General features: G+C 36.3%; 1 protein-coding gene and 1 long non-coding RNA gene across 10 annotated transcripts in view; one reads left to right on the plus strand and one right to left on the minus strand.

Annotated features, from left to right (window-relative positions):
* The first annotated feature begins 52 nt into the window (after nt 1-52).
* LOC309631259 lies at nt 53-27633 on the plus strand. The gene is made up of 3 exons (XR_014246154.1): nt 53-292; nt 23302-24189; nt 25215-27633. It is a non-coding gene; the product is annotated as an uncharacterized lncRNA (long non-coding RNA).
* The window catches only part of PMS1 (PMS1 homolog 1, mismatch repair system component), an 84603-nt gene continuing 58699 nt past the window's right edge, over nt 1739-27642 (minus strand). For 6 of the 9 annotated variants that reach the window (XM_082397326.1, XM_082397327.1, XM_082397324.1 and 3 more), the window contains 4 exons: nt 13707-14189; nt 10401-10531; nt 6430-6590; nt 1739-2103 (listed from right to left, as the gene is read on the minus strand). In XM_082397326.1, coding sequence (XP_082253452.1) covers nt 1939-2103; nt 6430-6590; nt 10401-10531; nt 13707-14189 — 940 coding nt within the window. In that variant the 3' untranslated portion in view covers nt 1739-1938. Of the gene's footprint in view, nt 2104-6429; nt 6591-10400; nt 10532-13706; nt 14190-27642 lie in introns of those variants that run through there. The other 3 variants (XR_014246127.1, XM_082397329.1, XM_082397330.1) reach the window with 3 other exon arrangements.

Below are 27642 nucleotides of genomic sequence, written 5' to 3' on the forward strand. Positions count from 1 at the left end.
TTCCGCGCCCTCTTCGGGAGCCAGGAGGCGGGGCCTCAGCAGAACCGGCCCCAATCCTGCCCACCAGACTCAGTAAATTGCAGCTCAAAGTTGATCTAGCATTGCTTAGAGTGGCATCAGGGGCTGCTTTACAATTTTCTTCTTTTCCCGAATACTTCCGTAGACTCTAACGAATAGGGCCTGCTTCTCATGGCAAGCAATGAACATGGTAAGGAACACGAGCTCTGGGATTGGAGACTCAATAGTACCTACAATCCTAAATCTGATGTGAACATTAATGAGATCATACAAGGTAAGTGCATAGTGGATCTAGCAAATAGGTGATAAATACCTGCTGTCATAACTACTACCTTGACCTGATAGAATCCAGGACTGGAAAGAAAACGCAAAATGAGTTTATTCATCTAAGTAGCCATTGTAGGACCTCTTATAATAGATTACGTCAGCTGGAAAATGACTACAAAATTTTGCTTAGGACTGGTACAAAGGAATGATGCAAAGTTTGTCTTTCTCAGTATGTCTATGAACTTTTCCTCAATTTACCCAGTAAATTAAAAAGGATTACTCCCAGAAAGGTCTTCCAGAGAGGGGCCCCAAATTATTAAAGGGAATAATGGGGAAAAAACCCCTCTAGTATTTGGGTTGTTGGAAACAGGACAATGTTAGGAAAAAAGTCCTGGCTACAGGCATAAGTTATCACAATTTGTACCTCTTAACACAAGTGTCTTTAGAATTTTTAAATTTTTGAAAACTACAGGTGGTGTGAATGTGGGGACACTGTATCCAGTATATTATTTTATATAACAAATATATTCACTAAAAATCATGTTTCAACTCTGTAAATTAAGTACTTTGGTGCACTTGTGGGATCTGGTTTTTTTATTTTTTTTATAATAACTTTTTTTTAACATGTTGGGATCTGGTTTTTGAAAGGACACATGCACAATGAACACTCAATCTAAATTTTGTTAAAAATCTGGATCTTCCTATGTTCTGACAAATTTTAATCCCAGAGCCCAATAATTTCCATATAAGAGACAGCAACTTCTCAACTGTTACTCCCAAATAGAGGTAAATTGCAGGATTATTGAAGCTATGTTTTATCTTCTCCGAATTTCATTTTCTTACTTTTTCCCCACTCCCACTCAATCCTACTTTACACAAGATTGATAACTTCTGCCAGATATGCCAGCTGAGTCTGTGTGATTCTCCCTGCACAGGACTGACCCATTGTATTAGATCAGGCTGCCATAACAGAATACTACAGACTGGTGGCTTAAAAGCACAACAGACATTTTTTCATAGTTTCAGAGGCTAGAAGTCCAAGGTCAAGGGGCTGACATGGTTGGTTTCTGGTGAGAGCTCTATTCCTGGATTACAGAGGGCCACTTTTTCTCTCTGTCCTCACATGGCAGCTGGGGCGGAGTGGTGGTGGTGGGGGGAATGGGGGGTGGGAGGAGAAGAGACAATGAGCAAACTCTCTGGTATTTCTTCTTATAAGGGCACTAATCCCACCATGAGGGCCCCACCTCATGACTTCATCTAAACGAAATTACCTCTCCAAAAGGCCCATCTCCAAATACCATCACACTGGGGGTTAGGGCTTCAACGTACAAGTTTGGAGGATACAATTAGATCCATAGAACCTAGCAAATCAACCACCCAAGAATAGTAAGTATTTTTCAATTTGGAGTGTACAACCAATAATTATTATGAAGGCTGGTTCTTGAGAATAAAATGAATTAATAGTCTATATTAGTTTATTTAAGTTTTTTACAGTTTTGGAAAATTTTTTCAATATACAAACAGGCCAGTGAATCCTTACTTATAAAACAACCATTTGACACATGATAGTACAAAGACAGTTTAAAACCCAACTCATATTATTTTATGACCATATCGATATCAATAGTAACAAATTTTCTTAAACATATTTAATCATGTAGCTTCTGGGAGATGGGTTAAATGATGAAAAAATGGGCGACCATGAAAACAGCCTTTAATTTCATTTCCAAATTGGTGCTTCATTCTGTAGATAATATCCTGGATGTCCTCTTTTGATAAGTACATGGGTAACTGTCTAGACAGACGCACTGCTTCTCCCTGTGGAGAGAAAGCCATACATTTTACTGTGATATACCCTGAAGCAGAAAACAGGTTTTTACTGCCAAGGAGGAAGACAGAAAATTGATTATATTCTTTTATTATTTACTCACTCAACAAATATTTATTAAACACCAATTATGTGCTAGTCACTGCTGTAGGTTCTAGGAATACAGCAGAGAACAAGACAAACAAGATCCTTGCTCTTCTGAAACTGGTATTCTAGTGCAGAGAAGCAGAAAGATAAAAATACAAAGAAAATTTCAGCGACTAATAGTGCACAAAATTAAACTGGGCAACATGATAGAGAGTGATTGTGTGATTAGAAGAAGCTTCCTCCAGGTGAAAATTAAGCTTCAATTTAAGTAAGGAACTATGATGCAAAGATGATGGGGAAAGAAAAGCATTTCAGACAGAGGGAACAGAAAGAACTGAATGGTCAGTGTGGGTGCAGCAGTTACTAAAGTGAAGAGATGAACAAGAAAAGGAGTTAGGCAGGGGCCAGATCACCCTTTGGGACAGGGTAAGCAATTTGGGTATTAATCTGAATGCACAGGGAAGTAACCAGAGGGTTTTTAAGCAAGAGCCTGACATTCGTTTCACATTTTAAAACAATCAGTCTGGATACTTCGTGAAGTATGGCTTGAGGCAGGTGAAGAAGAGAAGCAGGAGTCTTGCAGGACATCACTGCAGTCCTGGTGAGAGCTGTTTTTTAAAATTAATTATATATATATTATTGAGTGTAACTGACATACAATATTATGTAAGTTACAGGTGTACAATATAGTATTCATAATTTTTAAAGGTTACGCTTCATTTATAGTTACTATAAAACCTGGTTATATTCCCTGTGTTGTACAATATATCCTTGTAGCTTATTTTATAAGCTAACCATTAATCCCTTGCTCCTATATTGCCTCTATATTACCTCTCCCCACTGGTAACCACTAAATTGTTCTTTATATCTGTGAGACTGTTTCTTTTTTGTTACATTCACTGGTTTGTTGTATTTTTTAGATTCCACATATAAGTAATATCATACAGTATTTGTCTTTCTCTGTCTGACTTATTTCACTTAGCATAATACCCTCCAAGCCCACCCATGTTGTTGCAAATTTTCATTCTTTTTTTATGGCTGAGTAGTATTCCATTGAATATATACCATATGATAACCTCAACAGATGCAGAAAAAACTCTTGACAAAATTCAACATCCATTTATGATAAAAACTCTCTAGAAAGTAGGCACAGAGGGAACATATGTCAACATAATAAAGCCCATTTATGACAAACCCACAGCCAACATCATACTCAATGGTGAAAAGCTGAAAGCATTTCCTCTACCATCAGGAAGAAGACAAGGTTGCCCACTCTCACCACTTTTATTCAACACAGTATTGGAAGTTGTAGCCACAACAATCAGATAAGAAAAAGAAATAAAAGGAATCCAAATTGGAAAGGAAGAAGTAAAACTGTCACTGTTTGCAGATGACATGATGCTATACATAGAAAATTCTAAAGATGCCACCAGAAAACTACTAGAGCTCATCATGAATTCAGCAAATTTGCAGAATACAAAATTAATATACAGAAATCTGTTGCATTTCTATACACTAACTATCAGAAAGAGAAATTAAGGACATAACCCCATTTACCATTGCATCAAAAAGAGTAAAATACCTAGGAGTACACCTACCCAAGGAGGTAAAAGACCTGTACTTGGAAAACTACGACACTAATCTAAGAAACTGAAGATGACACAAACACATAGAAAGATATACCATGATCTTGGATAGAAAGAATATTGTTAAAATGAACATACTACTCAAGGCAATCTGTGGATTCAATGCAATCCCTGGTGAATTTTTGACTAGGGAGATAGTAGTGGAGATGGAGGGAGTTATAAAAGACTCCTGACATGAGTTGGAAGTAAAGTCAAGACTTGCTGATGGACTGGTTATGGGGGATGCAGAATCAAGGATAATGTCCACATTTTTGGTATGGTAGTGCTGTTTTCTGAGATAGGGAAGACTGACAGTTTGGGGGTAAAATAGCATTAGTGAAGTTGGCTTGTTTTAAGATTTATTTTTTTCAAAAATTGTTGTACTTCAAAGATCCTGAATCCTAACATTATTCTCTCTAACCACATACTCTCTCCCACTATCTTACAGACCATCCTACTTCCTTTATTCCAACTAAATCTATTCTTCTTCTTCACTTTGACCTTTAATCTCCTCAATCCTTCCTAATTCTCCTGGCCCACCAGCACCCTTCTGTCATCTTTCCGTACTTCAGGTATGAATAGTTAGTGAGGCATTAAAGATACTATCTCTAGCTTTGCTTCCTGCATTCCCTCTAGATTCCAACTAGAATCTATGGGCAGGTTCTTACTAGAATCTAATTCATCTTTATATCCCTCTAGGATTAAACAGTTTCTTATATATATTATGTGTTCAAATTTCATTTCTCACCCTTTTGTTCTTACACCATATTCCTCTTGCTAATCCTTACCCTTGGATAAATTCTACCGAGCATTGTTGGAGAATCACAAAACTTGCTGGCTAGATCCAACACCAATATTAGCTCTTATGAGCCTACAGCTCTTATTTTCACATCGTTTCCAATACACTCAAATTCTCAGGTGCCTCCCCAGCCTCTTCACTCTCAGCAAATAACCTCTCCTATTTCATTACCACATATATCATATATGACTTCTCTCAAGTTTACCTCAAAATATCTTTTACTTTCACTTTAAAGCTCTCCCCTCTTCTTCTCTTGATTCAGAGAATGGTTTCACCTTTCTAAAGCTTATATTGTTAACTCATCTCCCTTCCTGCCTCTTCTGGAACATCTGCTCTTCAATCTTTTACTGTAAGACTTTTTCAATGAATACAAACATGTTCTCTTTTTTTCCCTTCACCACCATGTAACTTGCTGCCTACACTTTTCACCACTGCTCCCACTCTTTCACCATCACTACTACTTTTCCTTTATGGCTCTCTTCAAGGATATAACTGCCATCTAGCAGCCACACCTGCTGGTCTTCTAGCAACTATACCCTATAGAGAATGTGATACTACTTATTAATTTTTAAGTTTCTTTCCTCCCTTGACTTGTATATACACTCCTCCCTTGATTTGTATATCCACTCCTCCCTTGATTCTTCTTTTACTCTTCTATCTTTATCTTCGATTCATCTTATTCAGCTTGACCGTCAATGGAAGCATAACGATGGTTCTGACAGAAGTTCTCTTTTTTCCTTAGACTATCTTCCCTAAGAATCACATCCACTATTGCCTTAACGTAATGACAGGTACAGTATTAGTAAAAGTATTTGTAACTAATCCCAACCATTTTTTCCTGTTATTTCTGAAATCTTACTTCTTCCCATGTGGTTCTTCAATACACAAAACACTATCCACAACTCCCTCAACCTTTATTTAGTTTATACCAACTCCTTCACAAGAAAAGTTTCAGGTCCCTAGAAATTATCAGTGTTGAATTGCCTCCACAATAGGTTGGCAAGTTCCATAGGACAAACCTCTTGAAGTATTCACAGAATGCTACTGAATATAATCTTCAGGAAGGGTAAAAAATGGACTTTCCTGTTGAGGAAATCTGACCCTCAGAATTCAGGGCCCACCATGATCACAGTCTAAACAAAAATGACTCATTTTTTAAAAGGAAGGAAATAAACTTTATTAAAGTTCAAAATAACACCAGTCAACCCTGAGGGACAGAACCTCAATATAGAGACAATCACTATTGTTTTACCACCAAATGCCCAACACTTGGACATTTAAAACTTTATAACCTGCCTCCATCCTCTATTACTTTTGAATTTATATTTTAATCCACTTTTACTTCTCATGTGTGGTAGATACTGCTAGAAAATGAAAATTTCCATTTATTCAATAATCTACATTTTTCATTCCCCCTCCCCTCTTTTGCTCTTGAAAAGATCAGGGCTTAAAATCACATTACAGTTCTTTTTAGACAAGTGTTTGGTATCAAGGTGGAGCAATTTTGAATCCCTTCTAAACAAAACAAAACAAAAAACTTCACAAAGTGTCTCATGCATAAGGCTCTTCCTCAATATGTATTCAAGAAATAATGTTATAGTAAGGATCCATGATAGAGTTTACCACAACCAGTCCATGATCTGAAACTTTTAATGGAGTTTTCTTTTTTTTAAATAGTATTTCCTCTTGCAAACAGATAATAAGCCTTATAGAAACTTTACTATTTTGAAACCATTTACTATTTTATTAAGGAAAAGTTAAGTATCTTAAAACCTAGCCAATCTACATAAGCTAATAATGCATACCTCTAAATAACTTATCACTTTGCGAGGTCTACATTCATAAACTTCCTTCGCATTTTTGTTTAATATAGCATTAATAATTTCTTTTAAATCCATCACTCCATAGTATGGAAGACAATTAGCCATTCCTTCTATTTCCAAGTAGTTTTCAGCAATGGAAACTCCTAAAAGAAAAAAATAAATAAAACCACATATAGATATAGTTAGTTTTGTTTAAACTATATTCCAGAAAATGTCTATTAAAAACAAAATCACTGTTAAAATATTTAGTCAACCTTCATTAGAATTTAATAGAGTCAGGAAAAAGTTTTGTTCCTTAGTTGAAGAATAATAATTTCGTATAGGATTTCACATTCACATTAAGTCGCAAGTGCTCAAAGAAACCACATGTGCTTTACATCATTTAATTTAATCTCAGTTACTGTTGTTCTGTTCCCTACATTTATTTAGAACATTTCTTACTTTGGAGAGAAAATGGAGCCCCATTATTATTTATTAAAATAAAACTGGTTTAAATGTTTTAACAACTGCTGCTGTTCAAATTCTATCCTACTGGTTTAGTATCTAAAAACCTGAATTATTTCTATGATTATGTTTAACTTAACAGGTTATTATAAAAATACTCACATAGTAACTTATTTTCTTCCAGCTTTATTGAGATATATTTGACATATAACACTGTGCAAGTTTAAGGTGTACAAAGTGTTGCTAAACACACATATAAACTACAAAATGATTACCACTATAGTAACTTATTAATATATTAGCAATTTGAGGAAATGAAATACTAATGTTTATTTTACTAGAATAATGTTTAAATCTGACATATTATCTATTATTTAAACTACTTTAAATAATTTAGTGATTAAAATAAAACTAAAAAGTAGCAACATGAGTGGATATATAATGGGGTAAAATATCCATAACAGCATACACTCCCAAGCAACAAATTTGGCTTTAGAACGCATTTTATGATTTTAGAAAATAGCAGAAATTTGTTTTCTTTGGTTATATCTGTGTAACAGTGTTCTTAATACTGGAGACCACAAAATGTTACCTATAAGTAAAAAAAAAAAAGAGATAGTCCCATGTTGGATAAGTGGTAGCTATCAATGAAAAAATTTTAAAAGAGGAGTGATGTAGCTTGAAGAGTTTCAGGTCCTGAGATGTCAACGACCCTATTCCTAACCTGTTCCCAGTTACAGACTAGTTCCTTGACCTGAATGGCAGATGCACTGGTGGTATACTAAACAGAGAAGGCATCCTAATGTTCTTCCCTGGAAACAACTGGAGAATAATATAAGAAGATACATAATCAAGTGTTAAGGGGTAAAATACAGAGTTCAGTGAAGGAAGACAAAATGAGAGTTTGAGCAACCAGGGGAACTTAAATGGGACTTGAAACAGGGTTTAGATAGGCAAAGAGGAAGTAGCAGAATATTCCAGTTCACATCTTTTTATACAGATAGTAAAATTTATCAGTCAAGAGACTTTTCACTATTGCTGGTTCTATACCATTTACAGTATGATTTGACTGAAAAGTCTAATACTGACTACATGAATGCTGGAAAATTATACACATTTCACAGAATTATTTGTGGATATGGGTAAAAAGTATATGGCAACAAACGAGGAAACTGAGCAACATTTTAATATCTGTGCTTGCAAAATTTAGATATGGAAAACTTAGAGACATTTGGAATCACGTTCAAGAAGTTTCCATAAAATTCTGTGAAATGCTTCCCAATTTTCCGAAAATACTTCAATAAGTGGTTTGACAAGTTTTCAGTTCCTAAAATGTGTAATTCTTATTGATACAGAACAAAAGCTATTCTCATTAACAAGCAAAGTTCTTAGGGTCACATTCAGAATCTTTTTCCTTAAAGCCAGATGTATTCTTCCTCTTTCTAGTGCTTTTATCTAAAGATGTTTTATGACAACTGGCAAACTGCTGATCAAAAGTTAGTCCAATACAACAAAACTCTCACTAAAAGACGGAGAAATGGCCTTCAAGAAAACATGACATAAAAATTAATGAATGAAAAAATGGTTTAAAAAAAAGAAGAAAAAAATGAATGCTTTTAACTTGATCTGTTACTGAGAAGAGAAATAATGCTGATGATAATCGAAGTAAAGTTAATTCCAATCAAATCAAGTCAGTTTACAGATGATTAACTTATTCATTTTCATATCTTTGGTGCCATGCAAAGTACCTGGTATTTACAGGACTTAAAAACATTCTCTACAAGCTGAGAGCTGAAAGCATCTGTGACACAGAAACTTACTGGGTAACTCAAAAACAAACATGCTCTTGGAACAGACAGGGCAGTTAGCCTAACTTAAAAAAAACTGTTGTGATAACATCTTTCATGAAAAAAAAAAGTACCTGCCACCAGTGCCACATAGTTAATTAGGAAGATAGATTAAGAAAAAAATATCTTGCTACACACACACATACACATAAACTCCTTGCTTCACACTTCAAATAAATTTTTTAAATGTCAGAAGTCCTGAGGATGAAAGATTTCTAGGAGGACCAAAAAAATGACTGCAAGTCAGTTAAGGTCAGAAAGGGGGTGCTGGAAGAAAAGAGAATATTTGAACACATACCATTGCCGAGTACTATGCTGATTTACCTAAGTACCTAGTTTAGTGCTAACAACTTCATGAAGTAAATATATCAATTTTAATAGGAAATCAACATAAATTAGTTACGAGTTGGTTTTAAAGGCAGATTGCTTGGGTTCATATCCTCGTTCTACCACTAATTCTGTACCCTTAAGCAAACTTAGTTTCTCCATGCCTCAATTTTTCTATTTATAAAAAATGGGCACAGTAACAGAACCACAGGGCTATTAGAAAGATCAAATGAATTAATACATTTAATACTTAGACTACTGCCATGCACATAATAATTAGTTGCTATTGATGAGGTAACACTGAGGCCAATTGACTTTCCCTAGAACACGTGTTTTTAAATGGCAGAGGTGGGATTTGGACTAACTCTTCACTCCAAATCTAAATATCCAGGATTGAGGTAGGAGGAAAGAAGTTCTGGGTAGGTTTTCTTAAAACTGCTAGTCAATAAAGTTAAAGTTTGGAACACCAAAGCGTTTTCTGTATATATCCCATTTCATGGTTTTGTATATTGTTTTTACTTATTTTCTTTTCATGTCTCAGTAAAACATTCCTTTAAAAATTTTCTACATTTTGTTTTTGTACACTTTGGTCATGGCAAGTTTAGGGGAGGGTGGGGGAAAGGACAGTGGAATCACTCTTCCTGGTACCTTTGTGCTGCTTGATACCAGATGAAAGCAAAGTAATAGGACAAGACTGGCCTAGGTAGGTAGGGCAGAAGGCAGTTAAGTATGGAAACTATGAAAGAACAGAGAAGGGGCCAGCCAGGAAAACTGAAGTCTCCTAGCCAGAAGAATTTTCTTTTTTCTCCCCACCTAGTGAATTTCCACAGTAAGCAAACAGTATTATGACAGGTTTTTTAGCAAAGCCATGGAATCAAATCATCCACTCTCCAAATAGTAAGACTGTTGATGCTACACATCTAATTGGCAAAACAATTAAATGCTTTTAAAAAAGGAAAAGAGATGTTTAATTTTGTTAGTCAGTTCTAGTACCCTACATGTCTATTTCTGCTTCATCATCTAAGGAGTATTTAATAATTTAGTTAGACACAGCAAGCAGTCTGCATATTGTGACAAAGGATGGCAAAACTTACAATTACTTGATTAGTTATGGAAATGCTAAAATACAAGGCAATGGACTGAAAGAGATGGTAAACTTGCTTGTTTCAGGCAGAGGTGACCTTTCTGAAATATGACAGTTTTTACAAAGCTGACACTGTACTTTTGGTGAGACAAAAATATACCGTGATATCTGTAAATTACGAAACCCAAAAGTAACTTTTGGAACAAGACTTATTTTTCCAAGTCAGGAAGTATTAAACCACATTATCATACCTGGTATCAATTTTATCTTGAAACCATTTGCTGTGAGACGAGGATCGGACAGGTAAGTTGATCCACTGTATCTTTGGTCATCTGCTGCCATTTTATGTAAAATCTCTAAATAATGAGATCCATTAAAAAGACTGAAAAAGAAATTATGGCCCTTTAACTTATTAAATACGTAAAATGAAATAAGAGAATTTACGGAAAAAAGTTAATCTGACGGCCCTTTAAAAAGTGTTATTATCACTAACCAAAATACAAAGGTATAAGGAGCCGTGTGAGAAACTTTACTTTTTTACATTTCTGTTAATACTTCGTAGACCTACCATATACAGTGTACAGAAAGGAGGAAGAATAGACACAAAAGACAGTTTCTATCTTCTAGAATGTTATACAAACTAAATGTGAAATTTAAAAAGTACTCTCTCTATAATACAAATGAAAACTTTATTTATAAATAACGCCATTTTATACCTTTATTTACAAAGACACATTGTCAAGTTATTGATGTAGTCCATCCTGTGTAATAGTCTATTGCTAGTCAAGGTTTCTTCAATAAGAAGATAAGCACGTATCTTTTTCTCCCAAGAACTTATAAAAGTAATTCAGGGCTTGGGAGAGATACTTCCAGTATACTATAGGCATGGTATGTTTGCCAAAGGTGGCATATGCTGAGTGGTACTAGCCCTAAACAAAATTTTGAGGTGGCCAAAGATTATCTAGAGCACAAATTAACCTTTCATGCTGGTTTTAGGCTTGGTCAGGTGCTTCATAACATGTTATTTACAGTAATGTGTCGGTTACAGTTGACACCTATGTAAATAAGGCACTGTTCTATATTCTATCCAGTGCAGGATGATGAGCTGCTACTTCATTAAAATCTTGTACCCGTTGAAAATTAAATGAATAGATGATGTCTTTGCTTATCACCTCTGAAAGGTTGAGGACCCCACTGGCTATAAGAGCAGATATCATGGAGAGGAGAACTTTGGCTATATAGCAGATGTGCGCTGTCTGGTCTAAACCAACATTCAGAAGATCAATCTGAGAGCCGGTGGCAGTGGTAGTGGTGGTGATAATGATATAGTATAGAAATTAGTGGTGCAGGGTCTACAGTTACTGTCAAGATTGGAATGCTGGACCCACTGCTTATATACTGACTGTATGAACCTTGGTAAGTTACTTAACATTTCTGTGTTTCAGCTTCCTCGTTAAAATGTGGATACCTCTCATAAGGTTATTGTGAAGATAAGATCATGAAAGCAAGGGGCTTAGTAAAGTTCCTATCATATAGTAAGAGCTCAATAAATATGAGCCATTATTGTTATTATTATTATTATTATGTTATTGTTATTATTATTGAGCTCTTACTTTGTATTTTATAATCTCTAAATTATATACTCCATTGAGAGATAAACTACACAACCTGCATTAGAACTCTGACATGAAAATTGAGCCCAACCCATAATTATCTTCTTTATGACTCAGTTTTTAAAAACTCATATATTATTAACTGTGATGGGGATGTCATATTTCAGAAGAAAGGTGAAAACAATTCTGAATTAAGCTTTGTTGCTGTCCATGTTCAAATAAGAAAGATTTATTCTCAGGCTAGTATGGACCCCAAATAATAACTTTTAATGTATTTGTTTTTAAATAACAGAATATCACAAAGAAGAATATTTTTAAAAACCTATAATTCATAAAGCACAAAAATATTTTTGAGATCTAAATGAAAATTTACAAATACCATTTAGAAAAGCAGTGGAGTATACAATTTCAAATACACCCTAGCTCTTTTTAAGGGAAGAAAAAGAAAAGTACTATCAGATTTTTGAACTGTTTTAATTAAGCCTAAGGCTATATTAATTCTTTTTAATTCTTTCTTTGACAGTTTCCTAGCCAGTCTTAAAAGAATACCGTGAAAGACACTGGGCTTTAGTTACTGTGATTACTATTGCCTTAATTAAAAAGATAGCTTTATCAAATGTTTTTTTGGTTCTGGCCCTGTTTTTCTTTGTAGAGGCCGGGTCTTTAACACAAGGGTTTAAATACATTTTTTAAATGATTTTTGATTTATTCTTGGAAGTTCTGAAACAGAATTTTGGCCTACAAAACAAATTGTCATCTTTTTAATTTCAGGTTTTTATCTCCTTTCATAAACATAATTTTTTCTACCTATGTCAGACTAAAAAAGAAATATTAAGTACAAAAAAGTGAAATGTTAGTAGATTATTTAAGTTATTTGTTTTTACAGAATACAGTTTGCTCACATAGGATATGAAAAGGAAATACCCCCATTTTACAATCTATCATAAAGTTAGTTCAGGCAACAATCATCAATGGATAAAACCATTAGATGGAAAGGTTATCAGGGAACTTTAAGATGGAAGATCAGGTTGTCAGCAGCTGAACCCAGTGATCAGTGCCTTTTGATGTGATGAAATATGAAGTACATAGCACCACCTATTAAGCAGTCTTACCAGAAAGTAGAATCTAAATCTATTCAATCCTCCTGAGCTAACTTCCATTTAAAAATGGGAGAGGGAAAAACAAGTTAAACACCATCACAAGAAAGCAAGAGAGACAAATAGAGACAGTGGGATATTCCGATGAACAAGCGACTAAGAATCCACAATACATTAACGGTGTGATATTAGAAGAGATTTAAAATACATAGCAAAATGTAATGGTTGGACCTTGTATAGATATACATTAAACTTAATTTTAAAACTATAAAAAGACATTCTGAGACAATGAGGAACAATTCCAAGGAATTAGTATTGTGTAACGCATGAAAAAAGGCATTGTGGCTAAGAAAATGGCCATTTTAGAGAGAGACATACTGAAAATTCTAAGGATGGGAATTGTTCTAAATCCTTTAGCAAAAGGAAAAACATACGTGTGTGTATATATATATATATCAAGGACAGATAGAGTTAATGTGGCAAAATCTTGATAATTGTTGATAAAGGCGTTCATTGTATAATTCTGTTTTGGTATATGTTTGAAATGTTAAAACAAAGAGTGCACAATGAAGAAGAGTCATGGCAATCCAATGTCAGGATTACCCTGGGGAAATCACTAATGTACAGGGGGGAACTGAGCTTGATATTTATTAATTGCAGAAGTAAACTATCTAGAATATTCTAAAATTACTTATTTAAAAGCAATTCCATTAAATATTTGAAATCAAATTACAAAAATTTCTTTAAATAAATACCACTTTTCCCTGCTAGGAAACACTTTCAACTTTTTACCTTCAATTTCAATAAATGTTTTTAGAGTAAAAAAAATTATATTACTTCACCATACCTCTCCGTTAATATAATTGGCTTTTCGAGTGGCTCTGCAGGAAGTTTGTGATTCTCAAGAAGTCTTTTAAATAGCAGAGCTTCTTCTACTCTATATGGATTTAATAACATTATCTCTGTTTTGGATGTAATTAGCCATGCATCAGGAAACTTGAGATTGTGGATCAAGTAAACTTCGTCCTTTTCTTCTAAGTCAAATTTCTTATGTTTATCAGAATTCTTTTTTAAGTTTTCCATAGAAAACGGGATCTGAACTTTTTTAATGTTTTGGGTTTTTTTTTCAATTTGGGACTGAAAGAGCTCATCAAGTTTTGGCTGATTAGATAATGAAGTTTTCAACTTGTGCTTCTGTGCCAAATTCCATGCGCTGGTGGGTTTTATCCATTTTTTGCCATCTTTTAATGATACATGCGACTCCTGTCCAATGGCTCTCTTGATTTGCCTATTGTATCTTTCCAAGTCTTTAGTAGCCTTCTCTTCATATCTATGAATAGAGATAAAAAAGAACTAATGAAGTCATAATGAGAAATACATTAACCATCCGAAGTAAATTTTATAAAAAATAAAGAGCTGGCATTCCAGGTTCAGTAACGACAAAGGAGCTCGTATTGGATTAACCCACCTTAATATAACCATAGCTTTGAACAAAATACAGAAATCAACCATTTAAAACAGGCACTGAAGAGCAATGAAAAGCATGCAGAATTTGGAATGGATGCAACCCTTGAAAAAAAAGAGATCCACATTTATACCACTTTTACCCAGAGGGCAGTCCCCAGAGCATTAAGGGAGAGTAGCAAGAACTCAATCAGAAAGCTGCACTCTTATTAGACTGAGTCATCAGAACACAGAACTCCCTGCTTCCAAAACAACTGGAAATTGAGGGAGAAAATCCCGTGTGTGAGAATCTAGAGGAAAATAACCACTAGAAGGCTAAATAAGCTGAACAGAGATTTCAGTGGCTGCCTGCTGCAGGAGAAACAGAGTTTGGAGTTTAAATTCCACATAATTAGATGACTTGGAAAACACTTTGGGCTTTCAATTAAAACTGGAGGAGGGCTACATCTTACATCTTAGGGGTAAGGAACAAAAACAAAAACAAACAAACAAACAAAACAAAAAACTATGTTCTAGAACTAAGGAAGCTGCCCTAGGACTAACAGAAAAATTTAAACAGTCTTTGCCTAAGGAAGTATAAAACAAAGTCTCCCCAAGCTCCAGGTGATCTGTCAGCAATTTAAATGCGTGGTAGAACAAAACTCAACACTTCGGAAGATAATAGAACCCAGAGTTTCTACAACATATCAACCACAATGTCCATTATACGAGCAAAAGTTACCACTCAAGCAATAAAAAAGGAAAATGTGAGTTATGGTAAAGAGAAAAAGTGGACAGTAAAAACCAACCTCAAGATGATGATGCAGATGTTGGAACTGCAAAAAAAATTTTTTTTAATTGGTTTTTACATATATTTAAGGACTTAAGAAAAGATGATCACAATGAGAGACTAGAAGGGGAAATCTCAACAGAGAAGGGAAATTATAAAATGAACCAAATGGAAATGGAAATTCTAAAACTAAAAAATAGAATATCTGGGCTTCCCTGGTGGCACAGTGGTTAAGAATCTGCCTGCCGATGCAGGGGAAACGGGTTCGAGCCCTGGTCCAGGAAGATCCCACATGCCGCGGAGCAACTAAGCCTGTGCGCCACAACTACTGAGCCTGCGCTCTAGAGCCTGCAAGCCACAACTACTGAGCCCATGAGCCACAACTACTGAAGCCCTCACACCTAGAGCCCGTGCTCCACAAGAGAAGCCACCGCAGAGAAGCCTGCACACTGCAACGAAGAGTAGCCCCCGCTCGCCGCAACTAGAGAAAGCCTGTGTGCAGCAATGAAGACCCCACACAGCCAAAAATAAATAAATTAAATAAATTAAAAAAAAAAATAGAATATCTGAAATGAAAAATTCACTGGGTAGACTTAACAGCAGATAAGAGATGGCAAAAGAAAGGATCAGGAAATTTGAAGACAGATCAAAGGAAATTATCCAATGTGAACAACAGAGAGAAAAATGATTGAAGACTGAAAAAACACTTCAGTGACTTATGGCAAAACAAGCAACCTAACATATATGTAATTTGAGTCCCAGATAAAAAATATAAAAGTAATGGGGTAGGGACTTCCCTGGTGGCGCAGTGGTTAAGAATCTGCCTGCCAATGCAGGGGACATGGGTTCGAGCCCTGGTCCAGGAAGATCCCATGTGCCGCGGAGCAACTAAGCCCGTGAGCCACAACTACTGAGCCTGCGCTCTAGAGCCTGTGCTCCGCAACAAGAGAAGCCACCACAATGAGAAGCCCATGCACCGCAATGAAGAGTAGCCCCCGCTTGCCGCAACTAGAAAAAGCCTGTGCACAGCAACAAGACCCAATGCAGCCAAAAAAAAAAAAAAAAAAAAAAAAAGTAATGGGGTAAAAATATTCAAAGAAATTATAGCTGAAAATTACCCAATTTGGATAAATGCAACATTTTACAGATTCAAGAAGGTCAGTGAACCCCAAGCAGGAAAAATGCAAAGAAATCCACAGCTTAAGTACATTAGATTCAAACTGCTGAAAACCAAAGATAAAGATAAAATCTTCGAAGTACAGAGGAGAAAAAAAAAAGATGTTACAAAAAGGAGCACCACAACAAATGATGAATATAACTTCTCATCATAAGCAATGTAGAGCCAGATTACAGTGAATAACATCTTTTAAATGCTATAAGAATCCAGAATTCAATTATATCCATAAAAATTTATTTCAAAATTGAAGATGAAACAGACATTTTCAAAAAGAAAGCTGAGATCTGTTGCCAACATAATTACATTATTAAGAAATGTCACCACATGGAAACTCAGATGTATAGGAAAAAATGATGAGCACCAAAAATGGTAACTATGTAGGTAAACAGGAAAAAAAAAAATCTTTTGAAAAATTCTCTTATTTCTTTGAAAGGTAACTGTTTAAATTTTAAAAGTAATATTTAAAGGTGAGGTTTATTTTTACGTAGATGTAAAATATATGACACCAACTATGTAAAGGACGGGGTGGTAAGTGGAATTATACTTGGAACATTTTTATAGTTTATGTGAAATGGTATCCTATTTTTTTTTAATTAATTAATTAATTTTATTTATTTTTGGCCGCATTGGGTCTTCGTTGCTGCACGCAAGCTTTCTCTAGTTGTGGCGAGCTGGGGCTACTCTTCATTGTGCTGCGTGTGCTTTTCATTGCGGTGGCTTCTCTTTTTGTGGAGCACGGGCTCTAGGCGTGCGGGCTTCAGTAGTTGTGGCATGTGGGCTCAGTAGTTGTGGCTTGTGGGCTCTAGTGCGCAGGCTCAGTACTTGTGGTGCACAGGCTTAGTTGCTCCGCAGCATATGGGATCTTCCCGGACCAGAGCTCGAACCTGTGTCCCCTGCATTGGCAGGTGGATTATTAACTGCTGTGCCACGGAAGTCCCTAAAATGGTACCCTATTAACTCTAAGTAGATTATGATAAATTAAGGATGTATAATGTATTCCCCAGAGCAAAAAATAAGGCAAAGCCAATAGAGGAATTAAAATTAAATATGAAATTATATTCTTTTAACCCTAAAGAGGCTGCCTCTCTCCCAAAACGAGGAACAGAGGAACAAAACTGAGAAGGAATAGGAAAACGGTAGACCAAAACACAACCATATCAATTAATACATTACATAGACTAACTGTTGCATTTGAAAGGCAGAGTCCGTCAGACTGAATTTCAAAAGCAAAATCCAGAGATGCAAAGATGTGGCCAACAAGGTGGAGTAGGAAGATCCTGAGCTTACCTCCTCCCATGGGCACAACAAAATTATAACTATTTACAGAGCAGCTATCGATTAGAATGAACTAAAGACTAGCAGAGATCTACAACTAAAGATATAAAGAAGGAACCACAATGAGATGGGTAGGAGGGACGGAGTCGTGGTCTAGTCAAGACCATGCCTCCAGGGTAGAAGACCCACAAACGGGAGGATGATATCAATCACAGAGCTTCTTTCCAAAGAGCATAGGGTCTGAGCTCCACATTAGGATCCCCAGCTTGGGGGTCCTGCACCAGGAAAGAAGACCCCAGAATGTTTGGCTCTGAAGGTTAGTGCGGCTTACTTTCAAGAGAGTCAGATGGCTGAAGGAAATAGAGATTCCACTCTTAAAGGGCACACACAAAATCTCACACACTCCAAGACCCAGGGCAGAAGCAGTAATCTGAAAGCAGCTGGGTCAGACCCACCTGCTGATCTTGGAAAGCCTCCCAGAGGCAGGAGGCAAATGGAACTCACCTTGGGGACACAGATACTGGCAGTAGCCATTTTAGGGAGCTCATTCTACCACGTGGGCACCAATGCTGGTAAGCACCATTTTGGAATCCTCCCTCTAGCTTATTAGCTTTGGGACGCAGTCCTGCCCCCAGCCACCAGCCTGTCAGCATCAGTACTGGGACACCTCAGGCCAAGCAGCTAGCGAGGCAGGGACACAGCACCACACACCAGCAGGCCAGCTGCCACAGGACCCGAGTCGACAGCCCCCTTAGGACCCGGCCCCATCTACCAAAGGGCCCGGGATCCAGCTCCCCATACCAGTGCATGGGCACTAGCCCTGGGACATTCAGCCAGCCATTGGAACTGGTCCTGGCACCAGCAGGCAGAGACCAACTCTAGGACCCCACAAGGCCCTGTAGCTGGAAACCCTAGGACCCAGCTCTGCCCACCAGGGGTCAGACAACAGACCCAGGACATCTTGGGCCTGGGCCCATACACCAGCCCTGGAAACTCTAAGCTCTGTACCCAGAAACCCCAAGATGCAGCTCTGCCCACCAGTGTGCTGGCACTAGCCCCAGGACCCAGCCTCACTCACCAGTGGGCCAATACCTACTCTGGGACACCCCAGACTCCACAGCTAGCCATGTCAGGAACTGGGCCCACTCACCAGCAGGCCGACAGCAGCTTTGGGACACCACAACTATACAGAAAGCTGTGTCAGGAACCACCTCTGCCTACCAGCAGGCAGACACTAGATCAAGGAACCCCAGCTGGCAGCCAGCCACCTGGAGACCCAGCTCCACCCACCAATGGGCCAGGACTAGCCTCGGGACCCCCCAGGACACCATAGCCAGTCAACTCATGACCTGGCCCCATCTACCTGTGGGCGGCCCACACCAGTAACCAGAACTCCTCTGGCCATACCAGGACCTGGCCCTGCCCACCATCAGCTGGCACCCTTTGTATAAGGCAGGGCATGGCGACCAACTGGAATGGGGCCAGCCACAACCACCAGCACACCCACAGTGGTCAGCCCACCACAACAGAAGGACCCACACAACCCACATAGAGGGCACCACTAAAGCATATAGCTCTGGTGACCAGACAGGAGTGTGCTACTGGGTCCCATAGGATGTCTCCTAAAAAGGCCACTTCTCCAAGATGGGGAAATGGAATGAACCTACCAAATACATAGAAATAAAAACAGCATATTAGGCAAAATGAGGCAAGAGAGAAATATGTTCCAAACGAAAGAACATGATAAAACCCCAGAAGAACTAAGTAAAGTGGAGATAAGCAATCTATCCAATAGAGTTCAAGGTAATGATCATAAAGATGCTTAAAGAACTCAGGAGAAGAATGGACAGACACAGTGAGAAGTTAGAAGTTTTTAACAAAGAGTTAGAATATACAAAGATAACCAAACAAAGATGAAGAATACAATAACTGAAATGAAAAATACACTAGAAAGAATCAACAGTAAATTAGATGATACAGAGGAACAGATCAGTGAGCTGGAAGACAGAGTAGTGGAAATCAATGAAGCTGAACAGAAAAAAAGAATAAAAAGAAACGAGGACAGTTTAAGAGACCTCTGGGAGTCTCTTATGTCAAGTGCACTAATGTTCTCATTATAGGGGTCTCAGAAGGAAAAGAGAGAGAGAAAGGGGCAGAGAACATATTTCAAGACATACTAGCTTAAAACTTCTCTAAACCTGGGAAAGTAAACAGACATCCAGGAAGTCCAGGATGCACAGAGAGTCCAAAACAGGATCAACCCAAAGAGGACCACACCAAGACACACTGCTATTAAATTGGCAAAAATTAAAGATAAAGAGAGTATATTAAAATCAGCAAGGGAAAAGCAAGAAGTTATGTATAAGAGAATTCCATAAGGCTATCAGCTGACTTTTCAGCAGAAACTCTGAAGGCCAGAGGGAATGGCATGATATATTTAGTGATGAAAGGCAAAAACCTACAACCAAGAATACTCTACCCAGCAAGTCTTTTGTTCAGATTTGAAGGAGTGATAAAAAGTTTGACAGACAACCAAAAGCTAAAAGAGTTCAGTACCACAAAACTAGCTTTGTAAGAAGTGTTAAACACAACCAATAACTTGGCGTGGATGTGGAAAAAAGGGAACCCTCGTGCACTGTCGGTGGGAATGTAAACTGGTGCAGCTGCTATGGAAAACAGTGTGGAGATTCCTCAAAAAATTAAAACTAGACCTAACATATGATCCAGCAATTCAACCTCTGGGTATTTATCCAAAGAAAACATGATAAATATAACTAACATCAATGTATGTTGTATATTAAAGGCGTTAAGAAAGTAAATCCTAAGAGTTCTCGTTCCAAGGGAAAAAAATATTTTTTTCTAATTCTTTAATGTTGTATATATATGAGATGATGGCTGTTCACTAAACTTACTGTGGTAATCATTTTACGATGTATGTAAGTCAAATTATTGTGCTGTACACCTTAAACTTATACAGTGCTGTATGTCAGTTATATCTCAAGAAAAAAAACAGAGTAGATGCCTAAAAATTTAAAACATTAATATTTTAAATGAAGTGACTACTAATATTTTAAAAATTATCAACATTTAGAAAATGCACTTTGTCAGAAACACCTTCATCTTCAGTATAGTTGAATATTTTTGTTTCACTTTCACATTTACTTTTGCGTTTGCATACTGAAATAAGTACAATGTTCTTTATTCTGCTAATCTATGCTAAGCACAATTTGCCAAGCTGCTTTCAAGTATTTAATCAATTTCCTATGCAATACTCTGGTCTAATTTCTTAGGGAAAAGCACCAAGAGATGGGCAATGGAATCTTTTTCTATCAAAACATCACTAACTCTCAGGGGAAAAAGTACTAAAATTCAATGAAGGATTAAAAAAACCCTTTATAATAATTAAAATTTATTTTAAATCTAGGAACATAAAGCACTATCCAATACAGCAAAATTAAAATGCAGTCCACTTAAATAAAAAAGTAAATTCCAGCTATATGTGTCTACAAGAGTTACACAGCACAGGGGAAAAAAAAGACAGAGAGTTTGAAAGTAAAAGAATGGAAAAGATAAACCATGCAAATCGTAAGCATAAGAGCAGCTTATAGTAATATACGATGAAACAAATTTCAAAACAAGAAATAATACCACAGATAAGAGGAATATTTCATGATGACCAAAGGGAATCACTAGGAAGGTGTACCAATCACAAATGTGCATGGATCTAATAACAACAAAGCTTCAAACTATGTGAAGCAAAAAATTACAGATCTAAAAGTAGAAATACATCCAGAATTACAGTTGGGGACTTTAATGCCCTTTCCTTAGGAACTGACAGAATTAGACCAAAACATAAAAATCAGTAAAGCCTTAAGAAGATTTTAGCAATACTATCAACTACCTTGACTTAATTGTCATTTTAGAACACTACATCTAACAGCTACAGAATTCAGATTCTTTTTAGGTGCCCATTCTTCAAGATATGCTGCTGGGCATAATTCTCAATAAATTTCTAAAGATTTAAATCTAACAGTATTTTCCCTGTCCATGACAAAATTAATTAGAATTCAGTAGCAATAAGATATTTAGAAAAACTCCAAATATTTGGAAACTAAACAACACAGCTTTATTCATAATATCCCATATCTGGAAAGAACACAATGTTGATCAACTGGAGACTGAGAAAACAAATTGTGGTATACTTATACAACTGAGTATTACTTACTGATTAAAAAAGAATAAACTATATGTATACATTCAACAAACATGGATGAAAACTACAAAAATATTTTGTTGAGGGGAAGAAGCTGGACATAAAGGAGTACATATCATTATGATTTTATAAATAAGAAGTTTAAGTACTGGAAAAACCAAGCTAGTGTGACAGAAATCAAAATAGTGGCTGAGAATGGACACTGGCTTGTAGGTGGCATTAAAGAACTTTCTGGGCTGATGGAAATGTTCTATATTTTGTTTGCAGTGGTGGTTTCATCGGTGTACACATATGAAAATGCACTGAGCTATATATACATTTAAGATCTATGCATTTCACAGCAGCTAAATTTTACCCAATTTAAAAAACCATTTAAGGTACAGGCAACTAAAAAAAAAAGGAAATAATTAAATAAAACAATAAAATAAGGAGTCAATTTCAGATCTGAGGAGTTCCTTAAATATGTGCTGTAACATCAACATAGAAGAAGCAATTCCCTGAGCACAACAAAAGAAAACGTACATACATTTAATAATTATATACTAGTAAAATTAAGATCACTATAATAAAAACACTCAAAATAAAAATTATATGATTAAATTTGTAATGGTTTCATAGCTAAATGTTAATTTTTTTGTTACTATTTATCTCTCATTTTAGAGTCAGCAATAAAAAGACAAATTCAAATAAACTGAACACATCCAAACCGTCTAATTTAATTCAATTTCAAACAAGATAATGGACCTTTTAAATTATACTGGGTAAGGGCTTCCCTGGTGGCACAGTGGTTAAGAATCCGCCTGCCAGTGTAGGAGACATGGGTTCGAGCCCTGGTCCGGGAAGATCCCACGCACCTCGGAGCTACTAAGCCCACGTGCCACAACTACTGAGCCTGTGCTCTAGAGCCCGCGAGCCACAACTACTGAGCCCACATGCCACAACTACTAAAGCCCGTGCGCCTAGAGCCCATGCTCCGCAACGAGAAGCCACCACAATGAGAAGCCTGCGCACCGCAATGAAGAGTAGCCCCCGCTCACCGCAACTAGAGAAAGCCCACACGCAGCAACAAAGACCCAACGCAGCAAAAAATAAATAGATTTATTAAAAAAAAAAATTATACTAGGTAAAAAGAGGTCTTTTCTTTTTGGTTAACAATAACAGAAGTAAAATGAAACTTCTGGGGCCAAAGACAGCAGTCTGGTATAGTGGTTATATCAACCCTTTTCTAAAAAATTGAGATGCCTGGGTCCCACCCACAGAGTTTCCAATTCTCCACACCTAGGCTGGAGTTGGGCAGCACTGTCTTTAAAGAGCTCCATGGGTGATCCTAATATAAGCCCAGAACTGAAAACTACTATCTGTGTTCAGCTAAGTGTACTGGCTAAGAGCATAGACCTCAGAGACAGACAGACTGCCTGGCCTGTCTTTGCCATTTAGTAGCTCTGCAAACCTAAGCAAATGATTTAACTTTTCTGTGCCTCAGTAAGCTCATCTGTAATATCTAGATAATCTACGTCTACTTCATGGTTTTTTTTTTTTTTAAGGCTGCACCGCGCAGCATGTGGGATCTCAGTTCCCTGATGAGGGACTGAACCTGTGCCCCCTGCATTGGAAGTGCGGAGTGTTCACCACTGGACGGCCAGGTAAGTCCCTCTACTTCATAGTTTTGATGTGAGAAATAAAATGAGTTTTAAGTACTTAGAATAGTGCTTGGCACATAGTAAATGATAATAAATGTTCGCTATCATTATTTTCTATCAAGAAACACCTATCTTATAATGAACGGGGCACACAATTGACTAAACGTTGGTAATTATTTGAGCAACCTTGCTAAAAAATTCTTTAAATGCAGTTTTAAAATTGAGACTAGAAAATGTTATTTCTAATCTTAAGAAACTGGTTGAGTTCCATTGTAGATAATATATATACATTTTTAAGGAGAAATTTGAGTAGTTATGTACTAGGAAATAAAAATGATACTATTGGGAGAATGGAATTAAATGTTAAAAGTGAGACTAAAACACAAGAAACAAGCACGTTATGTAATTTGTACTCAGCATATGTTTGTTGGATAAAGAAGTGTTTGCTGGACGAGAATGTATAAAAGCCTTTATTTCGCTGTGAACTAGATGAATGAAAAATGCCTCTTTTGGTTACTGACCAGGCCACATTCATAATTTTTTACGTTATTTTCTCCCATTTCCGCTTAGAATCTGAAGTTCTGGATTATAAAACACAAAATTTTCAATACAGTTACCTTCAATAAGTATATAAATAAGTATTTTTAGCTCTTGGACATTCAAACTCAAGATTTTGCTCCTACAGTGGAAAATGAGTTCAAGATGAAGGTTACCATTTGTAATTAATTATAATGTGCAAATTTTCACATATGGTACTAATCTTTTGATTTATTCAAGAAGTCAATTTAATTAGTTCCTTGGGAAATATAAAAAGTTATGTCCGAAGGAATATTAAGTAAATGTTAAGTAAAAACAGCTGTTATCTTCAACTTTATATCATTAAGGGATTTAGTAACTTGAACAAAAAATATTAATTCTGATTTATCAGTAATCAATTCAAATGTTTCTGTGTCTCAAGATTACATGTAATTATAAAGTTTATTTACCATTTTTCAATAATATCCCAATTACGGTATTGTTCTAAGTTATTTTAAGTAGAAATATGTTCATAGCTACTACAAATGAATGTTCAAGTTCACATCAATTGACTGAGATCCCAGTGGGAGGACACAGTGGTTTCTAATCCACTAGAGGAAAGGAAAAGAAAGCAAGGGGGAAAAAAAAAATCCAGAAAGGAAAAATTTTAAAATGTAGGTACCCTCTATAGCAAAGTCTATCCTAAGCTCTCGGTAGAAAACCCTGATCCAATGTCTTATTCAAAACTGTTTGAACCTTCCATGATCTGACCTGCCTACCCCATCTTTCTTTATCACACTCCCCCATAATCCATTCCTGTGGGCATCTGTGGGGTTATGGGCATCTTTCAGTTCCTCAATAATGCTGTTTTCCTTCTAGCTTCTGGGCATTCTTACATGCTGTTCCTTCTACACAGAAAATTCCCTACACCATTTTGATTAATTTCTATTCAGGGAAGCACTTCCTGTCCCATAGATATGATTAAGTCCAACTGCTAAGTGTTTTCATAACTCTTCTGTGTTCCTTTTATTTAAAAACTCTTCATATTCTATGATTACTATTTGTTTAATAGTGTCTTCCTCACTAGACGGCACTTTTATGAGTAGTAAAAGTATGTTTTATTTATCATTTATCACTGTATCTGAAATGACTAGCTAGAGTACATAAGGCCTTGTACACAGAATGTCCTCAGTAAATAGTTCCTAATTGAAAGAAACAAGGAAGGGAAAGAGAAGGGAAGGGAAGGGAAGGAAGCAAGGGAGGAAAGAAAATAGGGAAGGAAGGGGATGGGAAAAAAACAGGAAACAAGAAGAGAAAAAAAGGGAAGAAAAGGAAGAATGGATGGAAAGACTGATTATCTGTAAAACAGGAGTCTACTCTCATATCCCTTAACACTCCTTGTAGAATTTAAGACCATGGAAAGAATTCTAAGATAAAGACCAGAAAAGAAATGGTAGTTAGTGTGATTCTTGTGTTATAACATTTTTACTCTACCTTTTCACTAATCCTGATTTTGATTCCCAGACCCTGGCTCCGAAAGATTCTAATAGAGCTTTCTGTGACATACAGTAAGCTCTCTGATCCCAAGATACCTATATTTTCTTCACAGGTTTCTATTTCTGGCCTCCAAATTAAATTTAACCTTGAATAAGCAAATGAAAAATAATATCAATCACAATAGAGAAATTTCCTTTTCACAGATTTAAAAACTCTGATTAACATCATGAACAATTACTTACTATGTGCTAGTCATTTATCTTGTATCATAACACACAATATATCTTATTTAATCTTCACAACAATCCGGGAGATACTGTCCACACATTTTTACAAAAAGCTATCAAAGAGAGGAAGTGAGGTTAGAGCACAGGTGTAGCTTCAGAGGCCTGCTCTTGACCAACAATGCCTCTTTTGTATACCTTATGGCAATAGAGAAAATTCTGAATTCCAGAATATTGCCTGATGATTAACAAATTTTTAGATGAGACCTATTAATCATAACCCTTGTACCTTAACACCTTGGGGCCTGCAAGGAGAAACAATGCCAACATTCCTTGAAAGGGAACTGGAGTAGTACCTGCTATTGTGAGGCTGCAAGGGAACAGCTACCTTGAGCTGTTCCAATGTCCATACTTCCATGAGAACTGGGAACATCTATGCTTTTTTTTTTCTTTTCTCAGACAGCTCTCAATTCATCACCTCCCTGGTCAATGCAATTCAACTTTTGAGGGCTTGCTGTATTAAAACTCAAGTGCTCTCATCTTTAAACTGAATGTGTCATTTATGTAAAACAAAAGATAATTAACAATGTGTGAACCTTATTTGCATCCTAATTCAAATAAACTTTTAAAAAATTTGACATTTATGAAATAATTAGAAATTTGAACAATGAAGATTAAGGAATTCATGTTTTAGAAAGTGATAACAATTTGTATTATGGCTCTGTTTAAAATAAGAGTATCTTTATCTTTTACAGATATATATTAAAAAACAAAACACAACCACCATCCCCACTTAAAAAAAAAGATAGAAGTTAACTTGCAGAGGTTTTGCCTATTGGTGTGTTAATAGTGGTCTTTATTACTTTAAATTAACAGTGTCTTTATAAGATTGAAAAGCTAATGAAAAAATTAAAAAACAATTGGTCAAGTATCCATGTAGTTTATCACCAAATATAAACTCTGGATGACAGGTTACATTTTAAATTTTTTCCAGATGTTTGACACAGTATTGCGATGCCTTAGGTCAGGGGTCCCCAAACCCCGGGACACGGACTGGTATCAGTCCACGGCCTGTTAGTAACTGGGCTGCAGAGCAGGAGGTGAGTGGCAGGCAAGCGAGTGAAGCTTCATCTGCCGCTCCCCATCGCTCGCATTACCACCTGAACCATCCCTACCGGCCCCCACCAGTGGAAAAATTGTGGGCCACGAAACCAGTCCCTGGTGCCAAAAAGGTTGGGGACCACTGCCTCAGGTAATAATATGTGACTGAAGTATAATTGCACTCTTTCATTTTCTTGTGAGCTAAATCACTCAAAACATAATATTTTTTATTTACAGCAAGTGCCCTAAGTCAATTAGAAACACCCCTCATATTTTTTTGGAATATTTATTCAGATCATCTGATCTAAAAATGGCAAATAATATGTAGTTATTTTAATCAAAGAGATCAAACCACCTATTTACCTAGCCCCCAAAACCCACCATAGTTTATAAGTTGTCAATAAATAAAAGATTTTATAAGAAAGCTGTGAGTTATACTGAATAGGAACAGTATTAACATCACTAAATTAAATCTGTAACAATGTTACAATTTTTGTATTGTGTTACATATTTTAGAGACCAATTTAAAAAGGGAATAGTCAAGATCTTAAAAACACCACTGTTCTAATGCAAAAGGTTAAAAAAGAAAAAGTCCTGTCATAAGATTAACGTAAACATAAAAAAGAAATAGAAGAAAATGGTAGTTTTTAGTTAAGAATGGAAAACCTTTAACTACAAACTTAAATCAGAAAGTAGTTAAGGCTTGTACCAAAATAAAAAACAAACAAACCCCATAAAAACCTCTAAATTAACAAAAAAGTGATGCCAAAAAAGGTACTTTAGTCAAGCCAAAAGCCGTTTTCCATTCTGCTTTTCCATAAATAAGTTAAAAAAAATTTTTTTTAACCCAGTGAGTCATATAGAATGGAAATATCTGAGCATTCAGGTCCCATGAAAGCTCTGGAAA

The sequence above is a fragment of the Balaenoptera borealis genome (assembly GCF_965194805.1).
Source record: "Balaenoptera borealis genome assembly, chromosome: 6".
NCBI lineage: Eukaryota > Metazoa > Chordata > Mammalia > Artiodactyla > Balaenopteridae > Balaenoptera > Balaenoptera borealis.